Below are 27,468 nucleotides of genomic sequence, written 5' to 3'. Positions count from 1 at the left end.
TGCTGGGATTACAGGCATGAGCCACCACGCCCGACCAAAAATTGCAACCTGATCTAGTCCTCCATCCTCCTTAGTGTTTTCTTTTTTACTTCAGAAAAGGGATAAATCCTCTTATCCTTTTTTTTTTTTTTTTTTTTTTTTTTTTTTTTTTTTTGAGACAGAGTATCACTCTATTGCACAGCCTGGAGCCTAAGGGCGCCATCTTGGCTCACTGCAACCTCCGCCTCCTGGATTCAAGCGATTCTCCTGGCTCAGCTTCCCGAGTAGCTGGGATTACAGGTGCCTGCCACCATGCCCAGCTAATTTTTGTATTTTTAGTAGAGACGGGGTTTCACCATGCTGGTCAGGCTGGTCTCCATCTCCCGACCTTAGGCGATCCGCCCGCCTCGGCCTCCCAAAGTGCTGGGATTACAGGTGTGAGCCACTGCGCCCAGCCTTTTATCCTTTTTAACACTATATTTTACATATGTGTGTGTATGTATATATGTAATTTATGTGTTATATATATAGCTTATTATATATAAATATATATATTTTGTTCTATAGGCTATATTTATTGCATAAACATATATATTATTTCATAAATCTATATATTTAGTTGTCTACATTCCTTCACCAAAATGTAAGCTTGCAGGAGCATTTAGTTTGTCTATGATTCGTCCTCGGTGCTCCATAAATACTTGTGGATAGTCAACAATAACATACTGTAAACTTAAACATTCATTACGAGGGTAGTTCTCATGTCAAATGTTCCTACCACAATAATAAATGAATACTTGTGAAATGAACACAATAAATGTGATCATTAGTAGGTTATTTATTATGTGATGAAAAACATTAAAGGCTCTTTACAGAAGCTGAGGTTGCTCACACCTTTTCCTCTGGGCAACCTCCATAACCCCACTAAGGCTTAAATTAGATGCCCCTTCTGCATGCTCCAGATGCTCCCTGTAATGATCCTATCCCAGCACTTGTCACAGTGCATTTCAGTTATCCATTTATGTATCTATCTCCTCCTCTAAAACTAAGTCCCATGAGATACCAAAGGGATGATGCCTCTCTGGGTAACACGATACATGAAGCACTTTGGAATACTGTCCTGTGTGCAGCGGGGCTCAAACAATATTTGTGATGGAATGTTCTTGTCAAAAAACAGAATAGGGCCAGGCGTGGTGGTTCACGCCTATAATCCCAGCACTTTGGGAGGGGAGGTGGGCGGATCACCTGAGGTGGGGAGTTGGAGACCAGCCTGGCCAACATGATGAAACCCCGTCTCTACTAAAAATACAAAATTTAGCTGGGAGTGGTGGCGTGTGCCTGTGATCCCAGCTACTCAGGAGGCGGAAGCAGGAATATTGCTTGAACCTGGGAGGCAGAGGTTGCAATGAACCGAAATCGTGCCACTGCACTCCAGCCTGAGCAACTGAGCACACTCTGTCTCCCATAAAAAAAAAAATTTTAAAGCAGAATACACTCTCGACATCCCTCCTTCTGAAAAGGCAGAAGAGCCAACAGCTGTGAGAAAACATAAACCGAAGCAGGAGGTATAATGGTTAAGGACAGGAGCAAAGAAAACTGGTGAGCAATATGGTAACTCCTGAGTATGAAAGGACAGGCAAAACTATCATGGCTTCAAAAATATTTTAATCTTTTTTATTAGAAGTATTTATATTGCCTGAAAAGCATTCCATTGTTAAATTATATTAAATGCTGAATATTAGAGAATAACAAACAAATCCTGAGAAATTATTAAGTTATGAAATCAAAATTATTATCACAGAACGCAGCAGGTCTCAAGAGATAAATTTTGCAGTGTTATTCTTAAGGGCTTGGGGAGTGGGTGTTAGAGCTACAAAAGTTCATTAACAAAAGTATGTTCTAATTTTATAACCAACCTCAAGAGGAAAGAATCATCCTTACTATGCATATTCATGGATAGTAGAAACATTACTGCTAAAAATCAGCCTTGGTTAATTTTTTTCTTTTAGAGATTTCCAGTAGGTAATCTATAAAATACCTGCAGTCCTTTATGAAGAGATCATAGCTAGGTTCTAGACTTAAAGTGGATTTATTTATTTGGTAGTAATTCAGGGGCTGGAAGAAGTTATATCATACACACATATTTGAGCACCAAATTTATCATAAATAGCTTTGACTTGGCTTATAACCTCAGTAGTTAGAGGCACGCAAAAATGTCTTATCTCCTGTTGACTTAAGAAATAGTATTGCTCACTGTCTGCATAAATATTATCCAAGCACACCGCATGGAAGAGGTTCAGGACTTTGAAAGGGAAGGCTTTTTGGCTTGCCTGTCTCCAGAATGAACATCCCATTTTGCTTGCTGTGGCCTGTTAGTGCGTTCAGCATTGGCTGTCTCTTTCTTCTTCTGCTTAATCAGAAATTCAATTTGACCAATAATCATTTGAGATGCATTATAAGCAACAAGAATTCAGTTTATCAGAAACCTGCCTTTTTTATTCCTTTCTCACCACATAATTTTGCAAAATAACTCCCAACCTGATGCCTGAAGTGTACATGTATTTGTTCACTGAAGCAAGGAGAAAACTGAGCTAAGTCAAGTGAGATACACTCACACCATCCTGGAAGGATAATTTTAGAACCAGTTTCAAAGCAGACTCTAATTCGAAAATGCCCCTGCCACTTAGACCCACACAGAGATGTTACCAGCCTCACAAAATGTCACCAGATAATTGAGTTTTGCCAGCAGTGGGAGTGACTGCAGCCACTGCGGCCTCCTTGTTGGGAGAGGCAGAAGGAGAAGGGGGTGGTTTATTAGAAAGAACTTCAGGGAGGGTAAGATAACAGTGGACATGCAAAAGCCACGGACTATTGATTGCAAATCTGGCAAGGCTGTAGGCCATTCTCATTGCAGGCAGGGCACCTCAGGGCCCGATAGGACTCCTTAAATCTGTTGGCCAGCATCGAGAACTTGCTGCCGTGGCACAGAGAGCAGGTGGCACTGCCCGACCCTCGGCAGTGAAAACAGCTGTCCTCGGGAATATCCCCTTCCTGCAAGAAACAGGTTAGGGTTTAGTTAAAGTAGCAGTTCAAGTCTGTTGTTCACACGCAGATCAAAACAGTACTAGACTACAGCAAAGACTGGGACAGAATAGAGGAAAATGCTTCCCATGGATGTCAGTGAGAGAATCGGCTGGGACCCAGAACAGTCACAGCAATTTTATCAGAGAGGATTCCCCTGGTGGACATCTCTAAGATGGCATCCCCTGCCACCACACTTTGCATTCTGAGACTTCATGATCTTCATTGCCCTTGTCACTATCTCTGACCTGTTTTTTCTGTAAGCTCCATAAAGGGCAAGGACTTTATTTTCCTTATTGCCAAATACTACGAGTGAACCCTTGTAGCATGCCTGATAGGTGCCAGGTGCTGTTCTAAGAGCTTCCTATATATCATCCATCTAATCCTCACAAAATCCCAGTGAGATAGTGTATTATTATCCCTATGTTGCAGATGGGAAAATGGGATACTAAGAAGTTGTTTACCAATGGTCACACACACAGCTTGAAAGAGGAAGAGGTGGGTTCTCATCCCAGGGATTTGAGCACCAGAATGCATGCTCCTAATGCCTATGTACACAGCCCCTCATTGTAGTTGTCCATAGTAAGTGCCCAAGAAAGACTGTTCTGTGTGACTGAGAGACTGAGTGGAGAAATGCATGAATCAATAAATGTTACAATCCTTCAAAGCTTAGCTCTGAATGCTAGCAGTACTTATATCTTTATTCTCTTTGAGAGCTAAGGCCCAGTGATTAAGAGCTCTGTAATTTGGAGTTAATAGACTAGGACTGAGGCTATGTCTGCCATCAGCCATGCAACTTGAATAGTTCCCTTAGCCTCTCCCAATCTGTTTCTTTATTTATAGAATGTGAATAATAATGCTTACCCTTCTGAGTAGCTGGAACATTAAAGAGAGAATATATATAATGCAATATTATCTGTCAGATCATAGGTTTACCATAACAGTTAGTTCACTTCTAAGCCTTGCTAACAAATCTCCAGTTATTGACTCCCGCTCTCCAGAAAATGTTTCTTGGCTATTGTCTTGCTGTCCCCCTTAAAGCCATAGGAAATTGGTGATCTTGGTACTCCTTATAGACTATGAACCTTCCCAGAAATAAAGGGAGACACTAGATTGAAACCTGGCGAATCCAGTACCAAGTCCTGGCCATTTCAGCTTCTGAAAATCTCAAATCCATCCTGCTTTCTTCATCCCAGAACTACAATCCTAGCCCAGCAGCCCACTGACTATGGCATGAACTGAGTGTGGACCCATGCCTCTGGTCTTGTAGTATGTTCTCCCCACTGATGCTCATTAAGTTGCCTGCAGTATCACTGCCACATAGAAAGCACTCAGGAAACTTTTTAATGAACACTTGCCCTCCAGATAAAACCTCAGGATAAAACCCAGTCTCCTTAGCTGATTTAAATTTTTTGTCACTTCTTTCATCAGGATCTTGTTCATGGGCCTCTCTGTACTTGGTCTCTAGGGACCTTTCCCCACTCCCAATGTGGCCAACTCCTACTTGTCCCCAGAGATCAGCTTAGCAGCTCTTTCTCCAGGAAGCCTTGCCCACCCACCACTCTGGACCAGGAGTTCCCCCACCCCCATGGCCACCTGTACTGCCCCTGGCGTGACAGGTATCCCATACTCCAATGAAAGTTCCTGTTGATTAGACAGGGAGCTCTCTGGACTTGTACCATTTCACCATCACTTCCCAAACACCTAGTGCAGTGCCTGGCACACTACTTGTGCCAAATGAATAAACAAATGAACACTGATGTCTGGAGAACCCTTCCTGTTCTTAAATTCTAGGGACCAACAAGACAGCAGGAGTCCACTGGGTAGCTCTACCCAACTCATTCAGCTTTCATTTATAATGTAAGAATAAAAATAATCCCTGAAAAGGGAGGCATAAGTTTTGAAAATAGCTCCATCATGCTGCAAATTGCCTAAGAAGGTACTGAATTTTATTTATTCTAGATTTAAGGAGTGAAAGTAATTACCCAATTGACAAAAACTCAAATCATGTCTATGTACCCTTTTGTTAATATTTTATTGATTGCTACCATATTTTAGTATATTAACAGTGGAGAATTTGTTTTCTTCTCTTAAAATATTCAAAATAATACGTATTTGCAAAAATATTCTTAAAACAAATTGCCACGATTCATTTCCTGCCAAATCCATTAGGTTTTATGTTTTGTACTTCATACCCGTGAGATTTTAATAATATAAGTCCACACTGCAAGGGAAAGTACAGTAAAATCCTACCATAATGCTATACATGTGATCCAAAAATTCATTTGCATAAAATGCCAGATCAGATATTGAAAGATTAATGAAATGACCTAGTAAGCCTGCTGTAGAGAATAAGAACAAGTCTCCCATCAAATTATACCTAATGTCATATAGTTCTAGGGTGCGCTACATTATTAGAAGTTTCACTGGAGTTTCCATTCTTATTCTGGGTTACCACTCTCTGACCACTTACCCTCAACATGCTCTTTTTAATCATTCAGTTAATTCAGCAAGTATTTAATAAGCACCACTCTATACAAGACTTATATACTATAAGCCTCTTTCTTCCTTTCTATCTTTTAAATTATTCTCAGAAAATATTTAGTAGGATATAGAACATAGTTGCACAGCATTGCTTAGATTCTAGAACCCAACAGACCCACCAATCCACCTCTTACTAGCTCCATGACCAAGAAGAGGGGCTTGATCTTTTACTGAAGACTCCAAGGCTTGTGTAGCCCTGAAGATGGTAACCAACGCCAATTGAGACTGCAAAATAGGGTGGTTATGGTCATGAGATTGTTCAACAGATGGACCTAGATTTGACTACTGGCTGTAATGTCCTCTGGCAAGTTATTTAACCTCTCTGAGCCTCAGTTTCCCTAGCTGCAGAATGTGACTTTTAATAATATCTACCTCACAGGGTTCTTGAAAGAGTTAAATGAACTATTGCATGGAGGATTGGTCATGGTGCCTAGCTATCGTGAGTCCTCAATAAATGGCAGCTATTATGCTTTTGATTATGATGAGATGATTATTGCTATTATCTCAGAGTGAGATCACATAAAGCATAAAGAAGCCCAGATGATTTATGGCCTCAAATTCACTGAGCACAAAGCCAAATTTTTCCCCTTCCACCTTTTGCTGTGGCTCAATTCAATTATTCCTCTCCTCTTCTTTGATAGTTAATACAGAGGCTCAAGTCTGGCCCGGCTTTCAGCCTTGCCCTACTCTTTCATCAGATTCTCACTGCTGCCCCGTTCCACCTAACAGAACAAAGAGGGTCTTGGTCAGAAGGGGCTCCTTGATGTTCTTTGACCTTCTCTTTTGAAATAAAACTTGTCTGAGCATTTACTGCATGAGGGATTGGGCAAACAAATAGCAATTTAAAACAGAGTTTAAAGGACAGACAAGTGAAATATAACTTTTCACAGCAAACTTCTGCTGCACACCTCTGTCCTAGTTTATAGCATTACAGCTAAAAAACACAGATCTCTCCAAATTGAGCTTAAAGGTAATTGTCATATCAGGCTTACTCTTGCTTTTGTAATCAGGCCTGAAGTATAACCTGCCTTTTATCATTTCTGGTCCTCTTCTGAAAATACATGCTCCTACAACTTACAATATAGTATGATAGATAATAGAATTTAAAAATTTTATAGTGGGAAGGTAGCGCTTTGGATCAACATGTTCAGTCATCTGCCTGCTGCCAGGTTAGGTTCTTTTATAAAAAAAAATTTTTTTGTAAAGACAGGTCTCATTATGTTGCCCAGGCTAGTCTCAAACTCCTGGGCTCAAGGGATCCTCCCTCCTCTGCCTGGGATTACAGGCCTGAACTACCACACCCGGCCCAGGATAGGTTCTTAATAGTTCTGCATAGAAGATGAGAGAAGGTAATGGCCAGACTTCTTACCAGCTGGCACTTTGGTCTCAAATTCCAGTATTCTTTCCACAAACATTTAACTAATATTCACTGGTTATCTGTTATATGCCAGGCTGTATTTTTCTGATACTGGAACTACAATGTTGCACCCAGCGTAAACATGGCCAGGCCTGCCCTCATGGAGACCTAATTGGTAAGAGCAAATAATCACACAAATTAAAGTAAGATTGCAACTGTGAAGAGGGGTGTAAGGTGCACTGACAGGTCAATCCTATAGGATTTTTTCCTCATGGAAGCCAGGGAAGATCCTTCTGAGATCTCTGAGATCTCAGAAGCTGAAGGCAAGGTGGTAGGGAGTCTGGGGACATTCAAGGCAGAGGGAATTGGCCTCTGGTAGGAAAGAGAAAATAATACATGAGGGATGGAGAAGGGGAGATGGGCAGTGTGTCTGGGGCCAAGAGCATGAGAAGAGATGTGTAAGAGATGATGCTGGAGGGGCCAACAGAGGCCAGGGTACACAGAGCTTTCTAGGACAAGTAAGGAGTTTGGGGTTTTATCCCAAGCAATGAAAAGACACTGAAAGCTTAGAGGGGGTGACTGATATGGTTTGGCTCTGTGTCCCTATCCAAATCTCATCTTGAATTGTAATCTCCATGTGTCAAGGGGGGAACCTGGTGGAAGGTGATTGGATCATGGGGGCGGTTTCCCTCATGCTGTTCTCGTGATAAGTGAGTTCTCACCAGTGCTGGTAGTTTTAAAGCATGGGACTTTCTCAAGCACTGTCTCTCTCTTTCTCTCCCCTACTTCCATGTAAGCCGTGCCTTGCTTCCCCTTCACCTTCCAGCAAGATTGTAAGTTTCCTGAGGCCTCCCAACCATCTGTAACTGTGAGTCAATGAAACCTCCTTTGTTTATATATTACTCAGTCTCAAGTACCATCTTTATAGCAATGTGAAAACGGACTAATACAGTGACAAAGGGGATGACCTAATCAGATTACATTTAAAAATATATTTTTGAGTGTGGGGGCAGGTTGGAAAGTACGTGAGTGGATGTGAGCAGAGCTTTCAGAACCTTTTGCTAGAGTCCCAGTTGCTTATGCTCTAGGGGAAGGGAAGGAGAGGTAGAAAGGAAGAAAGAAAAAAGTAGATTTTAGAGAAATTGTGGAGAGGTAGATAGACTCATGATATGGGAGAAATGAGATAAGAAGGAGCCTTTGGTGCCTCTTGTCTAAGGCCATCACTCAAAGCCCAGTCATGACCTTCTTGTTCTCATCATCTGAACCCTCCCAGAGTGGAGACATCACTCAAGTTCCAGAAAGCCCCTGACCCATTTTTCCATAGCAATCCCAGGAGATTAAAGTGAAAACATCAAGTCCCAAGAGATGGAATCTAAGAGAGAGAAAATTCATTTATCCAGCTACCCAAGCTTTTAATCTTTTGGCTTAAATTCATCAAAATTGCTTCCTCCACCCCCAACCTCACACTGTGAATTAATGACTATCAGCCCTCCTCCCCCAGTGTGAGCATGTCTGAGCAATAGTTTCCAGGGTGGTGTGTACACACTTCTAAGGGGTATGAGAGGAAAACATTGGAACTATTTATATTTGCTTTTTATCTACAATTAGGCAGATATTAAGCTTTATTCACATTTTTAAAAGAATTTTTATACTAACTTTTAATAAACTGGTGGACACCGACAGCCATATTAGGTTAGGCCGTCACTAGACAAGTGTGGTACTCAAGGGACCCTAGAGTAAGAGTGACGTTCAAATGTTGCTGACAGTGGCGTCCAGCTCATTTGTTCACTTTCAGCACATTGCAACATATTGCAGTTTACTTGTGCCTGGTCTAGTGGATTTACAAAGGATACTCCTTAGTTTTAACTAAACTGATCTGCCAAATGGAATCATGACTTTACATAATGTCTTCCAGGAGACTATGGATCAAGGATAACACCAATAACAGAAGAACAAGTGAACCTATAAGAAAAGAAAGGGCCAGGCCAGGTGTGGTGGCTCATGCTTGTAATCCCAGCACTTTGGGGGGCCGAAGCGGGCGGATCACTTGAAGACAGGAGTTCAAGACCAGCCTGGCCAACATGGTGAAACCCTGTCTCTACTAAAAATACAAGAAAAATTAGACAGGCATGGTGGTGGATGCCTGATATCCCAGCTTCTTTGTAGGCTGAGGCAGGAGAATCACTTGAATCCAGGAGACAGAGGTTGCAGTAAGCCAAGATCATGCCATTGCAATCCAGCCTGGGCAAAAAGAGCGAAACTCCTTCTCAAAAAAAAAAAAAAGAAAGAAAGAAAAAAGAAAATAGGGCTGATTTTTTTCCACCTCTAGAACCAGCTGTTCATAAACCACATTGTACAGCAAAAACAATAAATATTTAATCAAATCTAAAAAGAAGTCAGCCAAAAAATTAAAAATTTAGAGTTTCTGAAATATGGACTTATAACTGCTATTGCTAACAATGTACCATTAAAATATAACAAATGTTAAAATTCCTCATATCTTCAAATTTAGATATCTTAAGTATTCATATTTAAAAGGTTTTACTTAAGCAGTGCACAATCAAGCCAGCTTGGAGACCATTGCTGTAGGGCCAACTCCAAGTAGGACAGTCAAGCTCCCCAACGCACCTGTGTATACCGGTTATGGGGGAATGTGCTTTCTGCCTCCACCAAAGGTCTATCTTGCTGGTCCCTGCCTCCACAGCTTTCTTCTTTGTTCATCAGAGACTCTTCTTCAGCCTCTTCTTCCTTCTGGAGAATTTTCCTCACAAAGTCTCTCTTGTCCATTGGGGTTCGAATGATTTTCAGGTTATTAGTGTAGATGATTATCTTTCCAAAATCTATAATAGGTAGGGGCTAGAGAAATGGAGAATAAGCATGGAAACTTTACCACCAATCACCAAGTAGAGGGCTGCAGAACCTGTCCAACACACCAGGAAACAGCAGAGAAGGAACTTCCACCACCCAGCATTTTTGATCCCATCAGACCCCAAAGTCACAGTTCATTCCCTGGTCTGTTTGCTCTCTCTAAAAGCCATGAAAGCCAGCTTCCTTCTTCCTGTTGCTGGTGACCAATCAAAGCTGAACTACTCAGTATGAGAGTCTGGAGGGCAGGGGCTAGAGCTTCTATTTGTACTGCATACCCCAACAGCCAATGCAGGACTAGGTACAATGAGTGTTTAATAAATACAGAGGGATACTTTTTTGTTTTATATAAATATCTCTCCAATTTTTTATCAGCATAAATAATAATATTAGTAGATACCATTTATTGGCACTATTTGTGTCTCAGGCATCATGCTAGGCATTTTACCAACATTGCCTCGGTTTCTCCCCAAACATCCCTATGAGGCAGATGCTATGGTTTCCACATTTTAAGGTGAGGAGACTGAGCCTCAGTGGGGTTAAGTGCCTCACCAAGGTGACAGAGTTACTCGGGCACTGTGACTAGAATTGAAATCCAATCTGTCATCCTAAAGCCCATATTTTTACACCTATATCACACTATTTAAAAGTATTTCCTCCCCCCAAAAAATAGGATCATAATATATACTCTGTTGCAACCTATTTTTTCATTACCTATATAATATGAAAATCGTCTGTGCCAATAAATAGACTTCTAAAGCATCATTATTAATAGCTTTTGTTCTCTTGCATGGATTTTTCATGTGTTACTTAATCATTTGCTCAGGAATAAACCTGGACAATACCACAGTGCAGAAAAGAGGACTGGAGGGAAACTGTTTAGAAATGACTTTAAATAAAAGACTGCCTGACTACAGCATCTAAACAGATTTGGTTTATACAGTTCTGTAAGCAGAGCAGAATATTTCATGCTGAGGTATTTAGTTGTGTAGTGTGATTGTGACATACAGGAAAGTCATGTAACCTCTCAACTTTAGTTTGCTCATTTGCAAAGGGACTGACATCCAGCATCGCCACAGACAAGCTAGTAATTAAAATACAGAAATGAGTGGTAAACATGTGTTGTCCTGAGACTCTTGAGTGCCCTCCAATTACCCCAGCCTCCCTGACATCCCTAAACCTAGCGATGTAAGAGTTCATACTTAGGAACCCAAGTCTCAGTACCTTCTCCAACACTCTATTGGCTTCTCTGCTGATTGAGCAAGGTTCCTGTGTCAACTTCTGGGGGTGGGAGGTGCCATGAAAAACCTGTAAAACAGTGTTCACAAAAGCTGGAGATACTATGCAGATTGTGAGTACTGTTGCCATTGTTGTTATTTAAAATTATTCTTCTGTAGTGCATGCACAATCATACTACACAACTAAATACCTCAGCATGAAATATTCTGCCCTGCTTGTAAGACTGTATAAACCAAATCTATTTATATGCTACAGTTAAGCAGTCTTGTATTTAAGGCCCTTGTATATTCAGCCATAACCTGGCTTGAGCAAGACTTCAATATTCAGGCTCTCTTTCTTGAAACACCCATGGAGTTTGCAATAATTATTTATTAAGCCACAAGCTTCCTATCTGGTCCTATTTTCTCTCCCTTTCTTCAAGGGATCGTGTAGCAGCTTCCATTTCCTATTGTTTTATGCAGGCTGGATTCTTATTTCACACTCTGGACTATCAGTTTCTGAATATCAGAAGATAAGGATGGTGGTACTTTTGGAAGGTTCCATTTCTACTTCTAGTAATAGCCAATGAGGTTCAGTTACTAGGAAGCTTTTCATTTCTAGAGCTGATTTCTTTTTTTCAAGACAAAACTCTCAATATGCTAAGAGAATCTGAGATCACCTACTCCAAACCCCTGTTTCTGAGCTGCTCAGTGAGACACCCAAGATAGCAAGTTTATTTTTTGATGTACCCCAAAGATGGAGGGTCTCAAATCACTTTTAAGGTGTAAAAGTTTTAGTTACCCTGATAGGCAAATTCTTCCTTGTGTCTAAGGAAACTCTCTGGGTGTAATGAAAGTTCACATTATGTGGTTACATCAAATGTCAATGAGGAACACCCACTCCTACATGATAGAGGGCCAGGACAGAGCCAAGAATTTTTCATTTCCTCCTAGTGCACAGAATGGCAACCTGTGTGATTGAGCACTTGTAAATACTCTTTTGTCTGTGGCAACATGCCTAGAGATTATTGATCAGGCACTATTAAATCTTTCCACTGTTCTGTTTTTAAATGCAGAAATGCCTTATTGGGTACTAGAAATTCAGTGGCTTTGGAGATAGACAGACCTGAGTTTAAATTGTATTAAAATGTTATTTGACAACTGTGTGAGATTTGCAAGTTAGTTAACCCTTATGAACTTCTGTTTTTCCAATCTGTAAAACTCTCATAGAAATCTTGTGAAGATGAAATTATGCAATATGTTTAAAGTAGGTGTTCAGTAAATATTACCTCCCTTCCTTTTCCCTTCCATTTTCTTTGAACCTTATAAACTTCAGTTTTAATTGCTTAAAATATTTTAATTATTTATAACCTTTTCCTCTACCCATCACACAAAATTTAAAAGACTCAACATTTCTTTGATAAGAACCTGCTCGTTATTACAATGGTGGGTAACATTTGCTAAGTGCATAAAATGTGCCAGGCACAATACTAAGAGCTTCTTATGTATTATCTTTTAAAATCATCACAACAACTCTCTTAAGCAAGTCCTTTGATTCCCCTCATATCACAATGATGCCGAAGGTCAACAGAGTTAACTAGCTTGTTCAAGCTTAGGCAGTAAATGGGTAGGACTGAACATCAAGCTCAGGTTTGACTGGCATCAAAGCCCTGTTTTTTATATACATATATAAAATATATCTATTTATCATCATGGTAATCTGTACATAACATAGAATTTACCATTTTAACCCTTTCTAAGTGTATAATTCAGTGGCATTAAGCGCATTCACATTACTGTGCAGCCATCACCACCATTCATCTCCAGAACGTTTTCTTCTTCCCAAATTGAAACAATGACTCTTCTTCTCCCCTGCCCCCAGCCCCCAGCCCCTGCCAACCACCATTCTGCTTGCTGTCTCTATGATTTTGACTACTCTAGGTACCTCAAATAAGTGTAATCATACAGTATTTGTGTTTTCGTGACTGGCTTATTTCATTTAGTATAACGTCTTCAAGGGTCATCCACGTTGTGCATGTGTCAAAATGTCCTTCCTTTTCAAGGCTGAATAATATTGTGTTGTATGTACAAACCACATCTTGTTTATCCATTCATCAATCTATAGACATTTGAGTTCTTTCCACCTTTAGGCAATTGAGAATAATGCTGCTATGAACAATGGTGTACATATATCTGTTTGAGTTCAGAGCCCTTGCTTTCAATTATTGCACTTAATTGCTACCCAATGTAGTCTCATAGTCACTATTTACTAGGAGGTGTTTTACACTTGGATTCGTTATTGAAAAGTCATGACATTAGCTCTCATTTTCTTCTTTTTCATAAATACCACATTGACAAACGGTTCCAGGGTATGGAGCTGCATGAATCCATCCTGGCCACTCTCATGCTCAGAAGCTGGCTATGATTGGGATGGGGAACTTGATCAGGAAACAAAGAAAACAGAGATAACGAGGCCAAGCAGGAATTGGACCTTCAACGTGGCCTCTAAAACTCATAGAGTACTGTGTTTTAACCAACGGAGCCATGCTGCCATGGAAACTCATTTACCTAGATTTATAAATTCTATAGTCCTAGCTACCAGGGAAGCTGAGGCAGGAGGATCCCTTGAGCCCAGGAGTTTGAGATTGCTATGAGTTATGATCATAACACTGCACTCCAACCAGGGTGACACAGTGAGACCCTGTCTCTAAAAAAGAAAAAAAAAATTATACATTTACACCAATGCTAAATTTAGCACATGACTTATAAAGATCAAGCAACCCAAAATGTATCTACTGTGGCCTTGTATAAGGTTTGAATGAACTGTGACTTTGTGAATTCTAAATCTACAAGTAAGACATAGTTCAAAAGAAATAGTGTAAGTACAAGACTAGCCAGGTACCTAGGACCTAATAAGCACTCAACAAATGGTAGCTATTATTATCATGTAATAATATGGTTCTCTGAAAAAAGGAACATGCCCTAAAGAAAAACATCTGTAGAATCAGATCTGGATTCTTATTCTGACTCTGTACCCAATGATCCTGTAGTATCAGATGGATCCCTTAACAACTTGGCCCTCAATTTTTCTCATCTGCAAAATGGGAATGACCATACTTTGGCTTTTCTCCCCAAGGTTATGGTGAAGACCCAATGCCATTGATACAGACAGAGATAGCATGTGACGACACTTTGTAATGCGTAAGTCACCCCATTAAGATAAGAGGTCATTCATTTCAGCCCCCTTTAATATCAAAAACAAGCCTACTGTTATCTTTGGTAATTGTGAACATGCCTATAATTACCAATGCCAGTAAAGCCAGTAATACATTTATCTGCAATAGATGCATTACCTATTCCCTTAGGAAACTAACAATAAAAATAATTCAAGAGTAATTATCTGGCTCTCACACTTTAAAGATGAGAACACATCCTGGTGTGCTATTCATCAATACCATGGATACATTACATAATTGTATTTTATCTTTTTTAAAAAGGCATTAATGGTCCCACTGACCGCATATATACATCTCCTATGAATTTTTGGATATCAGTGAATGTTTTCCAGGTTCTACCTTAAAAGAAAATCATGTATGGACTTTTGATTATCTGTGGTACTGGAAAGTAATTGAAATTCATAGATTAAACACATGTTTCAATTGAACCATTAGCTCAAACTTCTTCCCCACGTAACATGTCCTCTGGCTGATTTGCATTTCACCATCCCTTCCCAGGACTCCAACTACCCAGAGCTTATGCTAACAAGCAACGGAAAGGAAAAATAAAGAGACAAAGTAGGCAGTAGGAGGAAGGCAATGGGGGTAAAAAACAAGACATGGATAAACTGCAAGCTGAATAATTGGCTGGAGTAAAATGAGCACTTTGAAATACTCAGCTCTTTCAGGAAACAAAAAGACTGCATAATTGTCTAAAACCGCAGTCTGACAACCTGAAAACCACTGCACCTCTATTTAATTTACATTCCAGGAAAACTCAGTCAAAGATCCAATTACAATGTATTACCTTGGATGGAATTTGAATACTATATATGCTCATTGCACTTTCCAATTAGTAGTCAACAAGCATGTTATTTTTACCCCGGAAATATTCGTCTAATAACAGCTTCCCATTTGGTGCACCAATTGCTCTCGTTGGTACCAGAGGGTGAGCAAGACACAAATCTGAACCATTTAGGCATTTCTCTAAACACATTTTAGGAAGCCCTACCCTTAAAGCCTATGTGCCATGCACAATACCAACCTTATGGTCATTCGCCTTGTAATCGTTGAACAGAGGCTGGCCGCCTGCCAAGGTGTAGGCATTACCCTCTCTAAACACACTGATCCTCTGAGCAGTCAGCTTAGGGGAGTACAGCTGGGGCCTGGGGGCTTCCCTGGGCCTGGGGGCTTCCCCAGTCCCATAAACACCATCCATTGGTTCAAGAGACTCTTGCAGAAAACTGTGAGGGTATTCCTCCTTTGGTGACTCTAATTCCTGCCCATCCTCAAAGACCTGCTTCAGTACTCGACCGCTGTAGGAGGAGGAGATTTTAAATCGTACTTTCCGGGGTTTGCCATCATTCTTCTGATTCACTTTCTTTTCGGGGTCCTCCATCTGCAGAAAGTTCACCTTGTGGTTTCCAGCCTTCCGTGTAGCTGGTGAAACTTGGGCCTCTGAGAAAAAGGCATTTTATTTTCTCTCCTCCTGCATATAATTAATTCAAGTTGTTGCTGGGGTATGGTCAGTTTACAGCAACTGACACCCATACATTAAATATTGATAGACCTTCATGAAAAGGCAGGCGATTCTGGTTTGATGGAGTGGATGGAATGTAAGACAAGATTGATTCTTCTCATAATCCCAAGCTCACCATGACTTCACCCCAACCCTAGCTTTTCTTAACCTGAGGATGAAGAAGTTTATTTAGACTGAACATGTACCAATTCAATAAGGATCAGACACTCAATTAGTTAACAAGTGTCTTCTTACTGTTAGCAATGACAATTAAAATCTAGTGAGCATTTCATAAGTGCCAGAGATTGTTACATGCATTATTTTACTTCATCCTGACAATAACCCTACAAAGAAAATGTTATATTTTTTACAGAGGGGAAAATGAGGCTTAGAGCCACTTGTCATTTGTCTTCATCATTTGTCTGCTCTATTATACCTAAGTAAGTGACAGAGCAAGGATTTGAACCCAGATCTATCTGACTTCAAAACCCATGATCAGTCCACATAACCAGAAGTTTTCCAGTTCTGTCCTAGAAGAGGAAATGAGGTCTTAGGTACAGTGGAGGTTCTTGGGGGCTGCTGCTAAAAACAGGAGAAGGCCGAGGGTCCTGGATTCTGGGCCTTCTCCCCCTACACTAACCAGAGCAGCTCCACTTGGTATGTATTTTATATTTAAGATTTCATTTGCAAGCACAGCACAAGTCCCCACTGCCTGTTGGACTTCGTAAATGCCCGGCACTGAAATAGTGGCTGGGGTGAATAGCACAGAAGCATGTGACCTGGGCCTGAGAACAGTCCTACAATCCCATGCAGGGAACAGACCTAATACAGGTGAAATAATAACCTCATGCTTAGAGAGCAAATTGCCCACAGCTGAATCCCAGAATAGCCACTCTGGGAAGAAGTGGTGGTCTCTAAGGAAATAAGGATGGAAGAAGGTTTGTAAAGAAAAGTGTCCTTGGGCTGGGTGGAAAAGGGTAGGTTGGATGTGAGGAGCTGAAAGTGGAGTAAAGCCTTTCTCCCTGTCTTTGCTACCAGCATCACCATTCACTGAGTTGCCCAAATTGGCCCCTCCTCCTGTTCCCCTACAGCCATTCGCATGGATTCTTTTTTTTTTTTTTTTTTTTTTTTTAGACAGTGTCTCGCTCTGTTGCCAGGCTGGAGTGCAGTGGCGCGATCTCGGCTCACTGCAACCTCCACCTCCTGAGTTCAAACAATTCTCCTGCCTCAACCTCCCGAGTAGCTGGGACTACATGCATGCGCCACCATACCCAGCTAATTTTTGTATTTTTTGTAGAGATGGGGTTTCACCATGTTGGCCAGGATGGTCTCATTCTCTTAACCTCGTGATCCACCTGCCTCAGCCTCCCAAAGTGCTGGGATTACAGGCCTGAGCCACTACGCCCAGCCCATTCACATGGATTCTATCACCACCGCCTTCTTTCATCCACCCCTGTCACCCTGGCCCTAGGTCAAACCCTCATCACTTCTGTTTTTAAAGTTGCAGCTGTCTCCCAAGGACTTCCCTACTCACCACCAATTCCATTCTCCATATTGATGTGAGAGCGATAGTCCAAAACAACAAGTCTGCAGGTGTCAGTCTCCTGCTGAAAAATTTTTTCCAGTGGTTCAGGGCATAAATCTTAACTGTTCCATGTGACAGGCAAAGCCCCTCAAAAACCAGCCTCACCTTCCTTCCTTTCCAGCCTTGCCCTCTGTCACTCTTCCAGGGGCTGCCTGGGATTGGTGTTCCAGTTACACCAACAAGAAGCTTACCCATATCTCAAACCCACAAGTTTCTGTCTCTTATCCAGTACTCTGTTTCCTGATTTAGAGTGTCAAACTTCCATTCCTCCTTCAAGTCATACCTCAAATGTCGCTGCTTCTGGGCAGCCTTCCCACCTGCCCCAGGGAGAATGCCATTGGACTTTCGGACCTACCGCCATTCAGGTGCTTCTCACTTTCCCTTGCCCTTCCTATTTTTCCCGCCATTTAACTGTGAACACCTTGCAGTCAGAAGCTGTCCTTACCATCTATATATTTCCAGTGTTTATCAAAGTGCCCAGTACATAATAGAACTCAGTAATTGTTGAATGAATGACTTCAGGTGAGAGAAACCAAATACACAAAGCTTTTAAAAAAGGAATTGAGCATATTTTGTGTAGAATATTGAAAAGGGGGCTGGGCGCAGTGGCTCACGCCTGTAATCCCAGCACTTTGGGAGGCTGAGGCGGGTGGATCACTAGGTCAAGAGATCGAGACCATGCTGGCCAACATGGTAAAACCCTGTCTCTACTAAAAATACAAAAATTAGCCAGGCATGGTGGTGGGCACCTATAGTCCCAGCTACTTGGGAGGCTGAGGCAGGGGAATCACTTGAACCTGGGAGGCAGAGGTTGCAGTGAGCCAACATTGCACCACTGCACTCCAGCCTGGCAACAGAGCGAGACACCATCAAAAAAAAAAAAAAAAAATAGTGAAGAGGTAGGATCAGAAGACTTTTTTTTTTTTTTAATCTACCTTTCTACTAAGGAAGGGTGTCACAGTTGTAAACTCCCTGTGTAACTGGTGCAAGAAATAGGTGGGAGAGAAGAACTAGGGAAACAATGTTTAAAGCGAAAGAAAGATACACTTTTCATAACATTATAACTCCCCCAGGATGCAGAGTTGTCTGGGACATACCATCAATGAATTACAGGAGACTGAGACCTTGATCTCTCAGCCCTCATGGCAGCCAGGTGGGCCCCAGGACTACATTAGCCTTATTCATTTACTTCACCATATAGAACAATATCAAGCTGGGCATGGTGGCTCGCATCTGTAACCCCAGCTACTCAGGAGACTGGGGTGGAAGGATTGCTTGAGCCCAAGAGTTTGAGAACAGCCTGGGCAGCAAAATGAGACTTTGTCTCTACAAAAAGTTTTTAAAAAATTATATGGGCATGGTGGTGCATGTCTGTAGTCCCAGCTACTCAGGAGGCTGAGGCAAGAGGATTGCTTGAGCCCATGAATTTGAGGCTAAAGTGAACTACAATTATGCCACTGTACTCCAGCCTGGATAACAGAGTGAAACTCTGTCTCTTAAAAAATTGTGTGTGTATATGTATATTAAAAAATTGTGTGTGTATATATATATATACACATATACACACACACATATATAAATGTAACAATTATTATTTTCCTTTTTTTTTTTTTTTTTTTTTTTGGAGACATGGTCTTGCTTTGTCACCCGGGTTGGAGTGAAGTGGTGCAATCTTAGCTTACTGCAACCTCTGCCTCCTGGGCTCAAGCAATCCTCCCTCCTCAGTCTCCTGAGTAGCTGAGACCAAGGCATGCAACAACTATTATTTTCTATCTATGCCATGCCATGAAAAAGATTGGGAACTCCTAACTAGAAGATTATTTTTTTCTATCTCTCCCAGGAAACAAATATTAATAAATAACCAATAGCCTATCTTCATCTAGAAAAACCAGTGAGCTGACTTCCACAATTACTTGTCAAGTAAACATTTTCAGTTGCCCCAAAATGAACGCCAGTAACAACAACAACAAAAAAGCTGGAGATGAGTTTTCCAAGTAACATTTTGTTCAATATTTTTTATGCCATTTCCCATGTTCACAGACAGATTTTCAGTGAGCCAACCTAAAATCATGGGAAGTTTTGAAACAATCATGCTCATGCGAAAATTTTCAGATGTTGATGGTTCCAGAATAGTCACAAATACACTTCAAGAAGAAGAACAAATTGATAAATTGAAAGCAATTTTGGCAGTATTATCAAAAGCCTTAAAAATATTTATATCTTTGAAACCTCCTAAGAAAGAAAATACTGTAGCTCCATATATCCAAAGAAGTTGTGGCAAAACGCTAATATCAGTTGCCTCTGGCAACTGGGTGGAGGATTTTGAGTGTTTGTTTCTTCTTTCCCAGTTTAATCATATTTTACTTGTTTGTGATAAGTTCATCTTACTTTGATAAGCAAGAATAAAATAAATGAAAAAAAATCCATTCCTTTCTACCCAATTATTTCTCTTCAGAAAATAATTTTAAAGAAAGATATTTATTTAAAGATACTCCCCAAAATATTATTCATACTGGGAAAAAAATTGAAAACAACTTAAATGTTCAACAGTAGAAATGCCACAATATGAAAAGTTATATAGTCATTTTTAAAAGGGAGAGGAGATACTTCTTCTTAGTAGAAAGGTAGATTTTTAAAAAAATCTTCTGATCCTACCTCTTCACTATTCTTTTTTTTTTTTTTTTTTTTTTTTTTTTTTTTGGGATACAGAGTCTTGCCCTGTCACCAAGCTGGAGTGCAGTGGTGCAATCTTGGCTCACTGCAACCTCTGCCTCCCAGATTCAAGTGATTCTCCTGCCTCATATGAAAAAATAAGAAAATAATATGGAAACATGGTTTATGATACAAATTAAGTAGGAAAAGGTATAACAGATTTTATCTTCTGTGACATAGAATTTATATTATAAAACTGTAGAGAAGAGATCCGTTCCAAGATGGCTGAATAGGAACAGCTCCGGTCTGTAGTTCCCAGCATGACCGATGCAGAAGACAGGTGATTTCTGCATTTCCCACTAAGGTACCTGGTTCAGCTTATTCGGACTGGTTGGACAGTGGGTGCAGCCCATGGAGGGCAAGCCGAAATGGGGTGGGGCGTTGCCTCACCTGGGAAGCACAAGAAGTCGGGGGATTTCCCTTTCCTAGCCAAGGGAAGCTGGGACAGACTGTACCTGGAAAAACGGGCACTCTCACCTGAATACTGCAGTTTTCCCAAGGTCTTAGCAACCAGCAGACAAGAAGATTCTCTCCTGTGCCTGGCTCAGTGGGTCCCACACCCACGGAGCCTTGCTCACTGCTAATGCAGCAGTCTGAGATCAAACTGCAAGGCAGCAGCCTGGCTGAGGGAGGGGCATCTGCCATTACTGAGGCTTGAGTAGGTAAACAACACCACCGGGAAGCTTGAACTGGGCAGAGCCCACCACAGCTCAGCACAGCCTACTGCCTCTTTAGACTTCACCTCTGTGGGCAGGGCATAGCTGAACAAAAGGAAGCAGACAGCTTCTGCAGAGTTAATTGTCCCTGTGTGACAGCTCTGAAGAGAGCAGTGGTTGAGCACAGCTATTGAGCTCTGAGAATGGACAGACGGCCTCTTCAAGTGGGTCCCTGATTCCCAAGTAGCCTAATGGGGAGACACTTCCCAATAGGGGCCAACAGACACCTCATATAGGTGGGTGCCCCTCTGGGGTGAAGCTTCCAGAGGAAGGATCAGGCAACAATATTTGCTGTTCTGCAATCTTTGCTGTTGTGCAGCCTCTGCTGGTGATACCCAGGCAAACAGGGTCTGAAGTGGACCTCCAGCAAACTCCAACAGAACTGCAGCTGAGGGACCTGATTGTTAAAAGGAAAATTAACAAACAGAAAGGAATAGCATCAACATCAACAAAAAGGACATCTACACCAAAACCCCATCTGTAGGTCACCAACATCAAAGACCAAAGGTAGATAAAACCACAAAGATGGGGAGAAACACAGCAGAAAAGCTGAAAATTCTAAAAACCAGAGTGCCTCTTCTCCTCCAAAGGATCACAGCTCCTTGCCAGCAAAGGAACAAAGCTGGATGGAGAATGACTGTGATGAGTTGACAGAAGTAGGCTTCACAAGGTCGGTAATAACAAACCACTCCAAGCTAAAGGAGCATGTTCAAACCCATTGCAAGGAAGCTAAAAACCTTGAAAAAAGGTTAGACGAATGGCTAACTAGAATAAACAGTGTAGAGAAGACCTTAAATGACCTGATGGAGCTGAAAACCATGCCACGAGAACTTGGTGATGCATGCACAAGCTTCAGTACCTGATTCGATCAAGTGGAAGAAAGGGTATCAGTGATTGAAGATCGAATGAATGAAATGAAGCAAGAACACAAGGTTAGAGAAAAAAGAGTAAAAAGAAATGAAAAAAGCCTCCAAGAAATATGTGAGAAGACCAAATCTACGTTTGACAGGGGTACCTGAAAGTGATGGGGAGAATGGAACCAAGTTGGAAAACACTCTTCTGGATATTATCCAGGAGAACGTCCCCAACCTAGCAAGGCAGGCCAACATTCAAATTCAGGAAATACAGAGAACACCACAAAGATATTCCTCTAGAAGAGCAACCCCAAGACGCATAATTGTCAGATTCCCCAAGGTAGAAATGAAGGAAAGAATGTTAAGGGCAGCCAGAGAGAAAGGTTAGGTTACCCACAAAGAGAAGCCCATCAGATGAACAGTGGATCTCTTGGTAGAAACCCTACAAACCAGAAGAGAGTGGGGGCCAATATTCAACATTCTTAAAGAAAAGAATTTTCAACCCAGAATTTCATATCCAGCCAAACTAAGCTTCATAAGTGAAGGAGAAATAAAATCCTTTACAGACAAGCAAATGCTGAGAGATTTTGTCACCACCAGGCCTCCCTTACAAGAGCTCCAGAAGGAAGCACTAAACATGGAAAGAAATAACCAGTCCCAGCCACTGCAAAAACATGCCAAATTGTAAAGACTATCAATGCTATGAAGAAACTGTATCAATTAACAGGCAAAATAACCAGCTAACATCATAATGAGAGGATCAAATTCACACAAAACAATATTAACCTTAAATGTAAATCGGCTAAATGTCCCCAATTAAAAGACACAGACTGGCAAATTGGATAAATAGTCAAGACCCACCAGTGTGCTGTATTCAGGAGACCCATCTCACATGCAGAGACACACATACGCTCAAAATAAAGGGATGAAGGAAGATCTACCAAGCAAATGGAAAACAAAACAAAACAACAACAACAACAACAAAAACAAAATAAAAAACCAGGGGTTGCAATCTTAGTCTCTGATAAAATAGACTTTAAACCTACAAAGATCAAAAGAGACAAAGAAGGCCATTACAAAATGGTAAAGGGATCAATTCAATGAGAAGAGCTAACTATCAATATATACACACCCAATACAGGAGCACCCAGATTCATAAAACAAGTCCTTAGAGACCTACAGTGAGACTTAGACTCCCATACAATAATAATGGGAGACTTTAACACCCCACTGTCAATATTAGACAGATTGAGACAGAAGGTTAACAAGGACATCCAGGACTTGAACTCATCTCTGCACCAAGCAGACCTAATAGACATCTACAGAATTCTCCACCCCAAATTAACAGAATATACATTCCTCTCAGCACCTCATCACACTTATTCTAAAATTGACCACATAATTGGAAGTAAAACACTCCTCAGCAATGCAAAAGAACAGAAATCATGACAAACAGTCTCTCAGACCACAGTGCAATCAAATTAGAACTCAGGATTAAGAAACTCACTCAAAACCACACAACTATATGGAAACCAAACAACCTGCTCCTGAATGACTACTGGGTAAGTAACAAAATGAAGGCAGAAATAAAGATGTTCTTTGAAACCAATGAGAACAAAGACACAACATACCACAATCTCTGGGACACATTTAAAGCAGTGTGCAGAGGGAAATTTATAGTACTAAATGCCCACAAGAGAAAGCAGGAAAGATCTAAAATTGACACCCTAACATCACAATGAAAAGAACTAGAGAAGCAAGAGCAAACGCATTCAAAAACTAGCAGAAGGCAAGAAATAACTAAGATCAGAGCAGAACTGAAGGAGATAAGAGACACAAAAAACCCTTCAAAAAATCAATGAATCCAGGAGCTGGTTTTTTTGAAAAGATGAACCAAATTGATAGACAACTACCAAGACTTCTAAAGAAGAAAAAAGAGAAGAATCAAATAGATGCAATAAAAATGATAAAGGGGATATCACCACCAATGCCACAGAAATACAAACTACCATCAGAGAATACTATAAACATGTCTATGCAAATAAACTAGAAAATCTAGAAGAAATGGATAAATTCCTGGACACATACACCCTTCCAAGACTAAACCAGGAAGAAGTTGAATCTCTGAATAGACCAGTAACAGGCTCTGAAATTGAGGCAATAATTAATAGCCTACCAACAAAAACAAAAAAAGTCCAGGACCTGACAGATTCACAGCCGAATTCTACCAGAGGTACAAAGAGAAGCTGATAGCATTCCTTCTGAAACTATTCCAATCCATAGAAAAAGAGGGAATCCTCCCTAACTTTATGAGGCCAGCGTCATCCTGATACCAAAGCCTGGCAGAGACACAACAAGAAAAGAGAATTTTAGACCAATATCCCTGATGAACACAGATGCGAAAATCCTCAATAAAATATTGGCAAACTGAATCCAGCAGCACATCAAAAAGCTTATCCGCAATGATCAAGTTGGCTTCATCCCTGGGATGCAAGACTGGTTCAACATACTCAAATCACTAAACGTAATCCATCATATATACAGAACCAACGACAAAAGCCACATGATTATCTCAATAGATGCAGAAAAGCCCTTCGACAAAATTCAACAGGGCTTCATGCTAAAAACTCTCAATAAACTAGAACATATCTCAATAAACTTGAATGTATCTCAAAATAACAAGAGCTATTTATGACAAAGCCACAGCCAATATCAATATCATACTGAATGGGCAAAAACTGGAAGCATTCCCTTTGCAAACTGGCAAAGACAAGGATGCCCTCTCTCATCACTCATATTCAACATAGCGTTGGAAGTTCTGGCCAGGGCAACTAGGCAAGAGAAAGAAATAAAGAGTATTCAATTAGGAAAAGAGGAAGTCAAATTGTCCCTGTTTGCAGATGACATGATTGTATATTTAGAAAATCCTGTCATGTCAGCCCAAAATCTCCTTAAGCTGATAAACAACTTCAGCAAAGTCTCAGGATACAAAACCAATGTGCAAAAATCACAAGCATTCCCATATACCAAAACACACAAACAAAGAGCCAAATCATGAGTGAACTCCCATTCACAATTCCTACAAAGAGAATAAAATGCCTAGGAATCCAACTTACAAGGGATGTGAAGGACCTCTTCAAGGAGAACTACAAACCACTGCTCAGTGAAATAAAAGAGGACACAAACAAATGGAAGAACATTCCATGCTCATGAATAGGAAGAATCAATACAGTGAAAATGGCCATGCTGCCCTAGGTAATTTATAGATTCAATGCCATCCCCACCAAGCTACCAATGACCTTCTTCAGAGAATTGGAAAAAACTACTTTAAAGTTCATATGGAACCAAAAACAGAGCCTGCATTGCCAAGACAATCCTAAGCAAAAAGAACAAAAGTGGAGGCATCACGCTACCTAACTTCAAACTATATTACAAGGCTACAGTAACCAAAACAGCATGGTACTGGTACCAACACAGATTTATAGACCAATGGAACAGAACAGAGGCTTCAGAAATAACACCACACATCTACAACCATCTGATCTTTGACAAACCTGACAAAAACAAGAAATGGGGAAAGGATTCCCTATTTAATAAATGGTGCTGGGAAAACTGGCTAGCCATATTAGAAAGCGGAAACTGGATCCCTTCCTCACACCTTATACAAAAATTAATTCAAGATGGATTAAAGACTTAAAGGTTAGACTTAAAACCATAAAAACCTAGAAGAAAACCCAGGCAATACCATTCAGGACATAGGCATGGGCGAGGACTTCATGACTAAAACACCAAAAGCAATGACAATGAAAGCCAAAATAGACAAATGGGATCTAATTAAACTAAAGAGCTCCTGCACAGCAAAAGAAACTACCATTAGAGTGAACAGGCAACCTACAGGATGGGAGAAAATTCTTGTAATCTACCCATCTGACAAAAGGCTAATGTCCAGAATCTACAAAGAACTTAAACCAATTTACCAGAAAAAAAAACCCCCATCAAAAAGTGAGCAAATATATGAATAGACACTTCTCAAAAGAAGACATTTCTGCAGCCAACAGACACATGAAAGAATGTGCATTATCACCAGTCATCAGAGAAATGCAAATCAAAACCACAATGAGATACCATCTCACACCAATTAGAATGGCAATCATTAAAAAGTCAGGAAACAACAGATGCTGGAGAGGATGTGGAGAAACAGGAATGCTTTTACACTGTTGGTGGGAGTGCAAATTAGTTCAACCATTGTGGAAGACAGTGTGGCAATTCTTCAAGGATCTAGAACTAGAAATACTATTTGACCCAGCAGTCCCATTACTGGTTATATATCCAAAGGATGATATATCATGCTACTGTAAAAACACATGCATTCGTATGTTTATTGTAGCACTATTCACAATAGCAAAGACTTGGAACAAACCCAAATGTCCATCAAGGATAGACTGGATAAAGAAAATGTAGCACATATACACCATGGAATACTATGCAGCCATAAAAAAGGATGAGTTCATGGCCTTTGCAGGGACATGGATGCAGCTGGAAACCATCATTCTCAGCAAACTATCACAAAGACAGAAAACCAAACACTGCACGTTCTCACTCATAGGTGGGAATTGAACAATGAGAACACTTAGACACAGGAAGGGGAACATCACACACCAGGGCCTTTTGAGGGGTGCAGTGCTGGGGGAGGGATAGCATTAGGAGAGATAACCTAATGTAAATGATGAGTTGATGGGTGCAGCAAACCAACATGGCACATGTATACCTGTGTAACAAACCTGCACATTGTGCACTTGTACCCTGGAACTTAAAGTATAATTAAAGAAGAAAAAGAAAAAAAAACTGTATAGAAAAGAGATTAAAAGTAAATATATTAAAATGCTAACAGTGGTTCTATTTAAAAGGGAGATTAAGGGTGATTTTTATGCTTTTTCACATTTTTCTGTATTTTTCTAAATTTTTCTTTATAAGCAAGTACTGATTTTTAATATTAAAATAATGGTTTTTGTTAAGTAAACCATACCTAAAACTTATGCAATTGGTGGGAAATACTTAAATCCTCAACATTTTGCATTTTTCCTTTGGCTGAATTCAATAATAGGAATTCATACAACTTTATTGTAAAAAATATATTTTGGGTGCCATTTTAATGCGAAAAGAAATGACTTTAACTTAAGCCAAACTCATGGAGGAACTGATTACTCAGGATTGCACCCAGCTGCAAAAATTTCAGTGGGTTATTGAAAGTAAAGGTGACAGCCAGGAACAGTGGCTCATGCCTGTAATCCTAGCACTTTGGGAGGCCAAGGCAGGTGGCTCGCTTGAGCCCAGGAGTTCAAGACCAGCCTGGGCAAGTTGGCAAAACCCCATCTCTATGAAAAACATAAAAATTAGCCTGGCATGCCTGTAGTTCCAGCTATTCAGGAGGCTGAGGTGGAGTGAAAGGATCACCTGAGCCCAGGAGGTCACAGCTGTAGTCACCCGAGATCGCACCACTGCACTCCAGCCTAGGCGACAGAGTGATACCCAAAGTTGACTTATGTAGTAATAAAATCCTTCATTATAAAATCTCAATATGGAGCACAATACTTTTTTAAAACTCTGATGGACATTTAAGCAAGTGATTAAACTTGACATTGCTAACGGTGGGACAAATGTATTATGTCTCCTGATGTGATGCTTCATTTACAAACACATAAAAATCTTGACGGTGAGAGGGGTACTATTTACAATTACAGCAGGAGAAGAAGCAAAGTGGAATACACCCCACCTATGAAGTATTCTGAACAAAAATCTTCAATATTTAAGCAAGCTTAGGTTT

The 27,468-nt window shown here is 40.5% G+C and overlaps 2 protein-coding genes across 2 annotated transcripts in view; both read right to left on the bottom strand.

The window, feature by feature from the left end:
* The window catches only part of PRELID2 (PRELI domain containing 2), a 1,077,378-nt gene that overhangs the window by 101,031 nt on the left and 948,879 nt on the right, over nucleotides 1–27,468 (bottom strand). The gene's annotated exons all lie outside the window — the stretch shown is intronic.
* Nucleotides 1,640–15,732, bottom strand: GRXCR2 (glutaredoxin and cysteine rich domain containing 2). The gene is made up of 3 exons (XM_050794037.1): nucleotides 15,304–15,732; nucleotides 9,590–9,817; nucleotides 1,640–3,030 (listed from the first exon to the last, which is right to left on the bottom strand). Exons 1-3 carry the CDS (start codon nucleotides 15,655–15,657, stop codon nucleotides 2,848–2,850), a joined length of 765 nt encoding a protein of 254 aa, XP_050649994.1. The 5' UTR covers nucleotides 15,658–15,732; the 3' UTR covers nucleotides 1,640–2,847.

Source organism: Macaca thibetana, chromosome 6 (genome assembly GCF_024542745.1).
Source record: "Macaca thibetana thibetana isolate TM-01 chromosome 6, ASM2454274v1, whole genome shotgun sequence".
Lineage (NCBI taxonomy): Eukaryota > Metazoa > Chordata > Mammalia > Primates > Cercopithecidae > Macaca > Macaca thibetana.
This window is presented reverse-complemented; position numbering and strand designations above follow the sequence as displayed.